General features: G+C 46.3%; 1 protein-coding gene across 6 annotated transcripts; it reads left to right on the forward strand.

Annotated features, from left to right (window-relative positions):
* Window positions 1-179: 179 nt before the first annotated feature.
* Window positions 180-7943, forward strand: AHSA1 (activator of HSP90 ATPase activity 1). Of its 6 annotated transcripts, none has more exons than XM_081510553.1 (10): window positions 180-337; window positions 447-631; window positions 1991-2181; window positions 3808-3890; window positions 4302-4419; window positions 5488-5576; window positions 6433-6561; window positions 7017-7118; window positions 7377-7428; window positions 7550-7943. In XM_081510553.1, exons 2-10 carry the CDS (start codon window positions 552-554, stop codon window positions 7720-7722), a joined length of 1017 nt encoding a protein of 338 aa, XP_081366679.1. In that variant the 5' UTR covers window positions 180-337; window positions 447-551; the 3' UTR covers window positions 7723-7943. The 6 variants fall into 6 exon arrangements, with proteins under 6 accessions (XP_081366679.1, XP_081366677.1, XP_081366678.1 ...); XM_081510551.1 differs by having other exon boundaries at window positions 457-631; XM_081510552.1 differs by having other exon boundaries at window positions 460-631.
* The last annotated feature ends 5054 nt before the right edge of the window (window positions 7944-12997 follow it).

A 12997-nucleotide genomic window follows, 5' to 3' on the forward strand; every position in this document is an offset into this window, starting at 1 on the left:
GCTGGAAGTTGTAGTTCCTTCCGCCCCTACAATCAGGCTCTGCCCGGACCGGCCGCAGCGGTCTCTTGACTACAACTCCCAGAATCCCCAGCGCACCTTGCCCAAGCCCGTTTCCTCTCCTTTCAGCTCGACCTTCCGAGGTTATCCCTTGGGTCACGCGACAAAACTACAACTCCCGTGAGGCCAAGCGGGGCGATGAAGGGTTCAGGGAAACAATGAAATGTGTCCTGTGTGTCTCTGTGGGTGAGGCATGGTCGTGTGAGCTGTCGCCTTTCGGGCCTTTCAGGGCATCACTCTAAGGAGTGTAAAGGATCCCTTAGAACAGACGGAAGCGAAGGTGCGGCGAGGGGGAGCCGACGTACCCGGCGGGAGGGAGGCGGAGCCGGAAGTCAAGGCGGGGAGGGGCGGGGGGGTGGAGGGAAAAGCAAGCCAGGAGGATCTTGCAGCTTCTTCTAGTAGTTTCCAGGCGCTGCCGGGCGGCCGCGACCGGGCTGTCCTGAGGCTGTGGCTGTGGCTGCTCGGGAGCTGGTGGCGGCGCGATAGGAGAGCTGATGGCCAAGTGGGGTGAGGGCGACCCACGCTGGATCGTGGAGGAGCGGGCGGACGCCACCAACGTCAACAACTGGCATTGGTGAGGGCCAGCGGGCCAGGCCGCGGGAGCGCTGCGGCCGGGCCGGGGGTTGCGGGGTGGGGGGCGGGGGTGGCCCTGGAACCTTGGCCGGGACACTGCTGGGGTCGAGGCAGCCCTGCCTGCCAGGAGATGGGCGTGGGTCCTTCCTGTCTCCAGGGGTCCGTAAGTCTCAGGCCCCTCCAGCCTCCGACCTCCGTTTCATTGGATGCTGGAGAGGCCCGGGGGTGGGGTGGGGGGACGACATAGAAGGCTGCATCCCAGACGAGGGGGTTTCACATAGGAAGACGTAGCCCCCCGGCTGCTGCTTTCAGCCTGAGCGGAGAGATGCTTCTCACACGTGGCCGGAGGCGTCATTGAGACCCAAAACTGCCGTGTATAGTGTTGAGAGATTGCAATGTTAGGCTCCAGAGGGTTGGAGTTACTATTTTTCGGCTTTCGGGTGGAATTAAAAGTCAGTCATAAGGGATCGCTGCCTCACTCCAGAAAGCCAGGTCTTAGAACATGTTCCGCAGGTGCTCAGAGCTGAGTGATGCTCCAAGGCGCCGTGGCCTCTCACCCGGAACTGTTAAGTTGCTTGTATCGTAGCTCCAGGGACTGCCCCTGGTTGCCGGGCAATCATGGTTTATAATCCAACCACTCTTAAAAGCCTACTCTCTTTCATGAAATCTTCTGCAAGTAATATTTTCTTATTCTGAGTCCACTGAACTTTGTACATAAACTGTATTTTTACTTTGTTGTAGCTCACCTTACTGTTGTTTTCTCTGCTAGTTAGAAAGTTATAAGGTAGATAGTTTTCCTTTGTATTTCAGCCAGCTTCCCCTCCTTTTAACATAGAATGGTTGACTTTAATTTTTGTTTGTTTTGAAACCCTGGACTTTCATTGTTTTCAGGGCCATTTGGAGGGCACAAAATTTATAACACAGCCTGAACTTGATAGGTCAAAACACTGCGCTAATGAGATCAAGATTATTGGTGTATTCTTAACTGGACCTTTTAGCTTAACACTGCGTTCTGTGGCCCCGTTGTGTGTGTTCCTGACCTCAGAAGCGCACAGTTTTCCATTTGGTCAGACGGGGGCGCCATGTTAAATATTCAGTACTGACCCCAGCACCATCATGATGAGAAAGGAAAGCAGAATTTTCCATTAAGTTTGAAACCATGTTATACAGCAGTAGTCCTTATTGATAGTATAGGACTCCTGGTCTTCCTAAAAGAGTAACACGTTTGTAGACATAGTGGAGTGGGGCTGAGGGTTTTGTGTTCTTTTCCAGCCTCCTATAGCCTTGGGTGCTCTTGCATAGAGCAAGCAGTATATCCTTCATTTGGCTGTTGGTCCATAGCTCTGTTTCTGTTTTGCAGGACAGAGAGGGATGCTTCGAACTGGTCCACAGATAAGCTGAAAACACTGTTCCTGGCTGTGCGTGTGCAAAATGAGGAAGGCAAGTGTGAGGTGACAGAAGTGAGTAAGCTTGATGGAGAGGCATCCATTAACAATCGCAAAGGCAAACTTATCTTCTTTTATGAGTGGAGCATCAAACTAAACTGGACAGGTAAGTCTGTGCTCGGCTTTTAGGACAGGGGTTAACCGCATTTTGACTGATCTTTTCAGGAGCCAGGGAGAACAGTTTTTGAGAGGTTATGAACTTTTTTCGAGGGAGGTAGTGCTGCTCTAAAGTCCTATAGGAAGCAGTATCAAATGCTGAAATTTTTCTGCCACTGCAGGACACTAAATGGGTTTCTTCTCTGTGGGTCTCACAAGTCCCTACTGATGTAGCAACTGGGCTGCTGAATCTTTCGGCCTTGTCCTGTTTGGGAGCATACAATGTGACATTTTTCAGACTAGCTATTTCTGCCTCTTGGATGACTTAAAAGTAGGCTATGGGAGTTTTTTGGCTTTTTGTTTTTTTAATTCCATTGTGAACCTAATAGTTGAGAGTGCTGTGGTAATGCTGCTTGTATGTGATTATAACTCAGGCAGGTTTTATTCTCTAGCTTAATGTCTCTTTTGTGAAGATATTAGCATAGAATTGGGGCCATCCTTCGATGGACCTGACAGGAAGGAAAGACAGTAAAGTTAAAAGAGTACATGTATGGGGCACAACATGTAAACTCTTCTCAAGTGAATGGTAACAAAGTGGCAAAATGTATTCTTGTTCTTTTTTTTTTTTTTTTTAAATTAAAGCATAGCAGTCTGGAAGAAACCATAGGTTTCATCTTTCCCAGCCTCCTTTTTATAGATTGAGAAACTGAGGCCTAGAGAGGTAAAGATAAATACACGTTAACTTTGAAACACAGTCAGTTCTGCTATAATGTGACACGTGTTTCTAAAGCTCACCACACTATGAGCTTCCAACAAAAACCACAGGACTTGTAGGGAAGATAGGGTTAGGGACATGACAGAACACTCAAAAGCTTCATCAGTGATATTTTTTTAAATTTAGGAATGTAAAAATTGATGGCCGTTTACACATGTTAAATCATAAGAAATACATAAATCATTTGACAAATATCATGGTTTACCTTGACAAAAACCTGAGGTTCGCTTGTGAAAGTGGGCATCAGGAGCACTGAGGCACGTGGGTTATTGTGAGGTGATGGAAGGAGAGACGGGAAATCAGAAGGAGCATCATACCACCAGTCGTGGATGGTGTGGCTGCTAACACATGGTGAGCTGAGGTCACTGTCAGATAAACGCTTGAGACGTGTTTTGTGTTTTCCTATACAGCTCTGTTTAGCTCTGTTTGGATGTTCTGTTTAGCTGTTCTTTGTGGATGAAAGTGCATATAAGCAAATATGAAATTCGTATTACAGTCAAATCGTCACTTATATCTGTAGCACTGGAACAAATTTGTATTTTCAAAACAAGCGTTTTAGCAAAACTGCCAGTATTAGCTATTAACCCAAGTCCTCCTTAGCAGAATTCATGCTTGTGCGGAATTCACGTAGCTCTTAGTCTCACACTGGTAACACAGTTAGTCTCCAGAAATCTGATGAGGAAAGACATTTCAGGGAGGGGGGCAATGGTTGCATCTGGTGTGGCAGCCACCTTCTCTCAGAATAAAGAAGGTGGGTTCAGTTGTCCGAAAGAAGCGTAAGCAAAATAGTAGTTAGGCGTCCAGAGCAGGAGACTTAGCCTGAAGAGGAGGAGACTGATAACACTGCGTTACTTTTGACAGGTACCTCTAAGTCTGGAGTGCAGTACAAGGGCCATGTGGAGATCCCCAATTTGTCTGATGAAAATAGCGTGGATGAAGTGGAGGTTTGTGCTTTCTAATTCCTCATCTGAGTCTTCCACATCCTCTTATTCTCAGATGAGAAAAATGACCTGTCATTCAAGATTACAGACCAGGCTTGGCCTAAGCATTCAGAACCCCAGTCTGCAGATGACTTTCTGGGTCTGTGGTGCCATTAGGAGCTTCCCAAGCAGTTTATGCTTATTCAATTACTTTGCTTTAGTGAGTGGTGTGAGTTTTAACATTAGCCACTTTTGTCTTGGCAGTAGGTGGCAGAGAGACCTCAAGGAGAAACGCTTATGGGGATTGTACGAATACCTCAACCGTCATGCATTTCCTTTGCAAATGTCAGCAGTTATCTGATTGCTCAGCACCTACATCCCCCAATGTGGGTGCCGCTCAAGCTTTTTACCACCTACTTCTGATCTTTCATTCAGATTAGTGTGAGCCTTGCCAAAGATGAGCCTGACACAAATCTCGTGGCCTTAATGAAGGAAGAAGGGGTGAAACTTCTAAGAGAAGCAATGGGAATTTACATCAGCACCCTCAAAACAGGTATCCTTTGAGTAGATATGAGTGCCTTGAGAAGATAGTTTTCCACCTGTCAGATGCTAATTAAGGGGCTTGACAGTTCTTTCTTTAGTAAATGAGTAGAAATTTGGGCGGAGGAGGCTTATTTCATCTTGAAATCAGTCTGTAAAGTTTGAATAAGAGAAAGATTTAGAGACTGCTGTCTAATGCATTGGCTGTTGAGAACATGAAATGTGGCATCCAAATTGAGATGTGCTGTGAGTATAAAATATGCAGTAAATTTTAAAGACTTGGTATTTTCTTAAAAAGAGAAATATCTCAATTATTTGATACTGATAACACAAATGGTAGATTGGATATATTAGACCAAATGTGTGGTCAAAATTAACTTCACCTGTCTGTTTTAACGCTTTAGGGTGGTTACTAGAAAATTTAATGTTACATTTGAGGCTGAGGTGGTATTTCTGTTGGACTCACTGATCTAAAGACCCGGCATCTCCAGACTGAGCACTTGAGCACAGTCCTGGACTATTTTTATATTCTCCAGGGATACTTAAAGGCTTACTTGAATAGTAGTCCTCTCAGCTGTCCCCCAGAACTCCAGCTTTGCCCATGTGGTCTGGTCTGGGTGTCAGAGTACTGATTGTGATCATCAGAGGGAGCCAGTGTAGAGGTGGGAACCAGTGCTCTGATACCCTAACAGTTGTGGCTGTCCTACAGAGGTACGGCAGAGTGGAGAAGGGAACTAAATATGCAGCTGTGAGCATCTTACCCACTCTTGAAGGCTTTGGAAGTGCCACTGCATTCATTGGCTGCCATCCGCAGTAGACCTCACACACATTTAACAAGTTGTGATGCTTCTAATTGAGTCAAGGGTTTCAAGTAATGCCAATGACTGTACTGCATTCTGTAGCGCGTACTCAGGTACCCACCTGGCATAGATCAAAGGGAAGGACGTAAAATGGATAGACTCCTCCTTCCGTTGTCATTACCTCCTCCTGAGTTAGGACGGCCATGTTTGTGAACTACAGTGAAGCCCCAAATCTCAGCTACTAAGAAATAACTTCCAAGAGCCGGATTTTGTCTTTTCAGAGTTCACGCAGGGTATGATCTTGCCTACGATGAATGGAGAGTCAGTAGACCCAGCTGGGCCGCCAGCACTGAAAACCGAGGAGCGGAAGGTAACTGGTGTCCCTTTGTGGGGTGGGGGGCTGTCTGGAGAGGGGGTTGAGACACTGCCTCTTCCGTAAGTCTGTATCTCAGCTCTTCCTCTCCCACCCTAACCTCCAAGCCAGAGGGGCTGCTTTTCAGGGTCCAGAGAATGTAGTTGTCTGTCTCCCCATCTTTAACCTGGTTTTTATTCATTTATGACAGACCCCTAGAGCAAATGGAAGCCATCAAGCCATGAGCGGCTTCAGAGTCCAACTCTTGGCATTTAGCACCAGTGAGGAAGTTATGAACACAGGTTCCCCTGTATGCATCTAAAGTAATATATCTACATTTCATCCTTTGATATTAAAGGTCTCATCAGAGTATCAGAGGTTACTTAGGTCACTGGCTTCACCTAACAGGAAACGGATTGATTTCATCCCATTGGAAGGGAGAACAAACTGTTTTTTCTGGAGTTGGCACTTGTTTGGTTTGGCTCCAGCACTTGATTTTCAGCCCTCTTGCCCCTTTGTCAGCACTCTGAAGGATATTCTGGGGGTGCTGCTTCCAGCTATTTAAACAGACATTCTGCTTGAGGATTACACAGGACTCTTCAGAAGTAGATAATGATTTAGTGTGTCCTTTGGCAGTGGGCTTTTAAATAAGCATCACTCTTCTTTCACCCAGAGTGGCATTGAGAGTTTGCTGAGAAAGTTCCCCTCCTGACAGAAATGCCCATGCACATAAATTTCCTCTGACCCCCTGGAATAATTTAGCCTTGGAGGTGACAAGGTTTATGAGAATGAATGGCAGTGTGTCCCTGCAGCCCTGTGAAGTGAGGTCTCACCAGTACTCTATAAACTGACAGTTTCACTGCCACTTCCACAGGCTAAGTCTGCTCCTTCAAAAACCCAGGCCAGACCTGTTGGTGTCAAAATCCCCACTTGTAAGATCACCCTTAGAGAAAGCTTCCTGACATCACCAGAGGAGCTCTATAGAGTTTTTACCACCCAAGAGGTAAGTATAGTCCTGTCCTTCCAGCTCCTGGTGTCTGCCGTTCCAGGTGACTAGAGTTGTGGGCACATCCTCTCATTGTCCAGAAAAGTGCTGAGTGGAACCATGAGGCTTTCCTCATTCACAAAGAGGCAAAGGAAAGACATGTTTGTTCAAGCCACTCATCAAAGTGGATTTGCCTTTTTTTTCTCTTCTTGTACTAGTTTTGGGTCCTGTAAGTGGGAACAACTGGAATCATTCTTGTTAGAAAAGTAAATGGATCCAGTGTAGTGGCATCCTGGATTTAGAATTACTTGAGTCGAAGCATGGTCTCTACTGGAACAGAAAAGAACCTGAAGCTGGTTCTGGGGCAGAGTAGTGTCTTTGGAATTGAGAGCTGAGGCACGCAGGTGTCAGCTGGCATTTCTCCTGGGTCCCCCTGAGAGCCACACATCTTCCTACCTCCTTTTTTTCTGCAGCTCGTTCAGGCCTTCACCCACGCTCCTGCTGTGTTGGAAGCAGACAAAGGTGGCAAGTTTCACCTGGTAGACGGCAATGTCTCGGGAGAATTCACTGATCTGGTGAGTTCCTGCTAGCCAGGATGCAGCTTTTATCTGCTTAGAAGAATAATGTGTCCCTTCCTCCCTGCCTTTTTCTTTCCAGCTCTGTAGATAAAAGACTTTAGTCTCTTGGGTCAGTAAAAGCTCATTTTGTTTTTCAAAGGAATGCTACAGTTGGACTCTCTCACTTTCCTATAATTTTTTCCTTCGTGGGGTAAAATTAGTTCTTCTGGGAGAAAGCAAACATTGAAAAGAGGCTGACCTCTCTGATTATTTCAGGTCCCTGAGAAATACATTGCGATGAAGTGGAGGTTTAAATCTTGGCCAGAAGGTAAGCAAGCATGTTTGTTCGTTCGTTGCCGTTGCCCCCAGAACCCTTTCTTTTCCCCCTCCCCTCAGGCCCCTATGGAAACCCTGGGTCTGAAACCTCCTTCCCCTCTGCCTTCCCCCAGGGCACTTTGCCACCATCACCTTGACCTTCATCGATAAGAACGGAGAGACTGAGCTGTGCATGGAGGGCCGAGGCATCCCCGCCCCAGAAGAGGAGAGGACGAGGCAGGGCTGGCAGCGGTACTACTTTGAGGGCATCAAACAGACCTTTGGCTATGGTGCGCGCTTATTTTAGGCCCCGCAGCGGGGGTACAGCCTGCCCAACACTTCAGTCCAGCCCTCTCCTGACCGGGGCTTGTGACTCACAGGATTGCACCATCCCAATCACTAACTTGGGGCTGGGGCCCTGTCCCTTCATGTATACCTTGGGTTTGTGCATGTTTTCTGCTGGGTGGGAACAGAGGGCGATTTCTCTTTTATGTGTACATACGCTAAATAAACATAATTTAAAAAACATGCATGTCTGGAACCTGTGTTGATGGGATGGCTGGTATTAAAGAGTTCCCTTGAAGGTTTTGAATTTAAAAGAAAAAAAAGAAGGGTTTTGTCTCCTGGCTAAGTGTACATAATCAAGAGGCATGAAGGTAGCCTGCTTCTCACCAGCAAGCATTCCTGAGCTCGAGTCCTTTCATACTGAAGACTGACAAAAAAGGGCAGTGAAACGTAGCCTGGCAGGGGGGTGGGGGGTGGTACTCTGTGGTAAACAGTACCAATAAGCTTCATGGCTGGTGGAGGTGGCATCCTGGGGCTCCCACTCCCTATGGCCTCTTACCCTCTTGCAAAAAGATGATCACCAGGCGCTGGTCTGAGATGTGGACAGAGATTCCCCACCCTGTGGGTCTGGCATTTCTGTTCACTGAGGTTCTGTTTATTGAGCAGTTACTACATTCCAGACACTGCACTAAGCAGTTTCCTTACAGTAGCTTCATTAGCCCCCACAATCGCCCTGTGAGATAGATACTACCACCATTTCTGTTTTATAAGAACCTAGTCCTTGTTTTCTTAATGGATACCCCAGATCCTACCACAGATAGTTTAGCAGAGTTGGTGTTTGGAACAAGAACTGAAAACTGCAGAGCCAGTGCTCAAGTCCAAACTTGTCTACTGCCTTTTCATTGCATTCATCCCCACAAAGCAGCAGCTACATTTCTAGCATGTTAGGCATCCTTCCTGTTGCAGGACATCCCAGGCCTATTACTCCCAGAAAGACGAAAAACTGAAAATCCTTAAGAGTATTTTTAAATACCTGGTTCCATTAATCAAGCTTACTGAGCACTGACCAAGCGGGGTCAGTGCTACTGATCTTAGTGGGGTCCAGGCTGCTGCGTTCCAGGTAGAGATAAACTACCTACATGCGTGTGTGCTCAGTCGTGTCCCAACTCTTTGCAACCTTATGAATTGTAGCCCGCCAGGCTCCTCTGTCTATGGGGGTTCTCCAGGCAAGAATACTGGACTGGGTCACCGTACCCTCCTCCAGCGTATCTTCCTGACCCAGAGATCAAACCTGTGTCTCATGCCTCCTGCCTTTGCAGGCAGGTTCTTTACCACCAACACCTCCTGCATAACTACCTGCATAGGGAGGGTCATTTCCTGGACAAGCCCTGCCCTGGGTCTACCCCAGTGTGAGAGCGTCTTCTGATCCAGACACTATCCCCTGCAGCTACAGCTATTTCCTTCATCTATTTTTGCCTGTTTTATTAAGTGGCATGGATGCCTGCAGGCTAATCCTACCAATATGATCTGGTCAAAATGTAATTAAAGCAGAAAATCAGTACTGGTCTGGATAATTTAGACCCCCAAGATCCCCCCCCCGCCCCCCCCCCCCCCGGCTTGAATTACTCAACAAGTGCTGGACTGAAGCAATTTGCATTTAATTGGGCGTTATGTCTGCTGCCTGGGGTGTCCAAAAAGTACTTTTATAAAAAATAAAGTACCTGGACTCCAGTTGAATCAAATCAGGAACTCTCTGGAACTTCCCTGGTGGTCCAGTGGTTAAGACTCAGCATTTCTAATGCAGGGGGCACAGGTTCATTCCCAGGTCAGGGAAGTAAGATACCGCATGTTATGTGGTGTGGCAACACACACACACACACACACACACACACACACACACAAGGACTCCCTTCTAACACAGAGACCATTGACAAAAAAGGACTGCTTTCATATCTGGTTGGAGAATTACCAATTTGAGAATAACTAGGAAACATCTGAAGCGAAGTTTATAAATGCCTTAGTAAAAACCAAAGTACCAGGCAAAGTAGCCTGTCATGTGAGAGCTCAGCAACATTCACATCCCCAGTACTGATGCTGTTACAATTTTTACCACTTCTATCTTACTGACAGCATTCTGGTTAGGTATCAGAGCCTAAAAAGCAGAATGACAGAGCTAAAAACAGAACTTTGGACTTGGGTTTGAGTTGTAAATGTCACCACCTAATGAAATGGACACATTTCCTCATCTGTAAAATGGGTATAATAGGTAACTATGAGAGCATTAGGGGCTTCCCAGGTGGTGACAGTGGTAAAGACCCCACCTGCCAATGCAGGAGACCTAAGAGATGTGGGTTTGATCCCTGGGTCAAGAAGATCCCCTGGAGGAGGGCATGGCAACCCACTCCAGTATGCTTGCCTAGAGAATCCCATGGACTAGAAGCCTGGTCCATGGGGTCATGAAGAGTCAGACACAACTAAAGCGACTTAGCACTCACGAGAGCATTAGAGATGGATAGAGAAGCTCTGGCACCTGGTAGCGTGTTACCTGGGGATTCCCTGGTAGTTCAGCTGGTAAAGAATCCGCCTGCAGTGCGGGAGACCTGGGTTTGGTCCCTAGGTTGGGAAGATCCCTTACCTGCTGACTTCTGGGCTCCCAGGCCCACATGTTTTCCTTTAAGCAGGAATTGATCTTTTAAAAAGCTGGTTAACTGGCCAAATTGCAAATCCTATGCTAAGGGTTCACCTCAACTAAAGTACCACCTGAGAGGAACCTATTAAATGCAGGAGAGTGGACTCTACCCCAGTGACTCATCCTGGGTGTGGCATGTAGCCTGTGAGCTTACATTTTAATATCCCAGGTGACATTGACGCCAAGGATGGATTTTGAGGAGCCCTTCAACATGTTAAGAAAATCTAATTGTAATGGAGGAAACAAGGAAGCACATCTGGGTCCCTTTTGTGAATAATGAGATAAAGGAGCTGAAACATCCTGTCTTCCAAGAGACCAGGACCATCAGCAGGATCTGGCAGGTTTGTACTGTGGGTTGTTTTAAACACTAGTTAGAATTCAATGTGACCAGTCTTGCCTAGCCTAGGACCGTTTATAAGGTAACCTAGGGTGGAGGAAATAGGGCAAAGCCCATGTGGCCGAGGCAGCTGTTAGAAACAGCAGTGGTGTTCTTGCTGGATGTGTGGTCACAGATGGCTCCTGGGGTCCAAGACAAGAATAACAGCCAGGTGAGCTAGGACAGCCTACACTGGACCAGAGAGGGGAGGGCCCTCTCTTTATTTCCTGGGCCCCTCCCGGCTTTGACACCAGCCACTCCTAAAATCCTCCCTTTAGCAGGGTCAGTGACCCCTCTGCAACTGTTTCTCCTCACACAGGTGTTCCCTAAGCCCGCAGCCACCAGCACAGTGTCTCTTTCTCCTTTGTACAGTTTGAATAAACACTTTTATAGCTGATCAACGCCCCAGTCCCTTCAAAGCTCCTGTCCAGCCCCCCTTCCTTTAGTTTCTCTCATCTGTGGCTTGACATGGCAGCAATTTAGCGTGTCACTTAGATTACAAATTTTAAAATGGGGCTGCATAATTGACAAGCATTAGGTATAAATTTAGATAGTGTATTTTAGTGTCAAGGTAAATTATATTAGACAGGAGGGGGATCAGCATTCAGTACAGTTCAGTTACTCAGTCGTGTCCGAATCTTTGTTACCCCATGGACTGCCGAACGCCAGGCCCCTCTGTCCATCACCAACTCCCAGAGCCTACTCAAACTCATGTCCATTGAGTCAGTGATGCCATCCAACCATTTCATCCTCTGTCATCCCTTTCTCCTCATGCCTTCAATTATTCCTAGCATCAGGGTCTTTTCAAACAAGTCAGCTCTTCGCATCAGGTGGCCAAAATATCGGAGTTTCAGCTTCAACATCAGTCCTTCCAATGAATATTCAGGAATGATTTCCTTTAGGATTGACTGGTTGAATCTCCTTGCAGTCCAAGGGACTCTCAAGAGTCTTCTCCAACACTATAGCTTAAGAGCGTCAATTCTTCGGTGCTCAGCTTTCTTTATAGTCCAACTCTCACATCCATACATGGCTACTGGAAAAACCATACCCTTGACTAGACGGACCTTTGTTGGCAAAGTAATGTCTCTGCTTTTTAATATGCTGTCTAGGTTGGTCATAACTTTTCTCCCAAGGAGTTAAGTGTCTTTTAATTTCATGGCTGCAATCACCATCAGCAGTGATTTTGGAGCCCCCAAAAATAAAGTCTGACACTGTTTCCACTGTTTCTCCATCTATTTCCCATGAAGTGATGGGATCAGATGCCATGATCTTAGTTTTTTGAATGTTGAGCTTTAAGCCAACTTCTTCACTCTCCTCTTTCACTTTCATCAAGAGGCTCTTTAGTTCTTCTTCACTTTCTGCCATAAAGGTGGTGTCATCTGCATATCTGAGGTTATTGATATTTCTCCCAGCAATCTTGATTCCAGCTTGTGCTTCTTCCAGCCCAGCATTTCTCATGATGTACTCTATATAAATTAAATAAGCAGGGTGACAATATACATCCTTGATGTACTCCTTTTCCTATTTGGAACCAGTCTGTTGTTCCATGTCCAGTTCTAACTGTTGCTTCCTGATTTGCATACAGGTTTCTCAAGAGGCAGGTCAGGTGGTCTGGTATTCCCATCTCTTTCAGAATTTTCCAGTTTATTGTGATCCACACAGTCAAAGGCTTTGGCATAGTCAATAAAGCAGAAACAGATGTTTTTCTGGAACTCCGTTGCTTTTTCGATGATCCAGCAGATGTTGGCAATTTGATCTCTGGTTCCTCTGCCTTTTCTAAAACCAGCTTGAACATCTGGAAGTTCACGGTTCACGTATTGTTGCAGCCTGGCTTGGAGAATTTTGAGCATTACTTTACTAGTGTGTGAGATGAATGCAATTGTGTGGTAGTTTGAGCATTCTTTGGCATTGCCTTTCTTTGGGATTGGGATGAAAACTGACCTTTTCCAGTCCTGTGGCCACTGCTGAGTTTTCCAAATTTGCTGGCATATTGAGTGCAGCACTTTCACAGCATCATCTTTTAGGATTTGAAATAGCTCAACTGGAATTCCATCATCTCCACTAACTTTGTTTGTAGTGATGCTTCCTAAGGCCCACTTGACTTCCCATTCCAGGATGTCTGGCTCTAGGTGAGTGATCACACCATCATGATTATTTGGGTTGTGAAGATCTTTTTTGTATGGGATCAGCATTAGGTATAGATTAAATTTAGATAGTGTATTTAAGTGTCAA

Source organism: Giraffa tippelskirchi, chromosome 7 (assembly GCF_054371585.1).
Source record: "Giraffa tippelskirchi isolate mGirTip1 chromosome 7, T2T-mGirTip1v1.2.pri, whole genome shotgun sequence".
Lineage (NCBI taxonomy): Eukaryota > Metazoa > Chordata > Mammalia > Artiodactyla > Giraffidae > Giraffa > Giraffa tippelskirchi.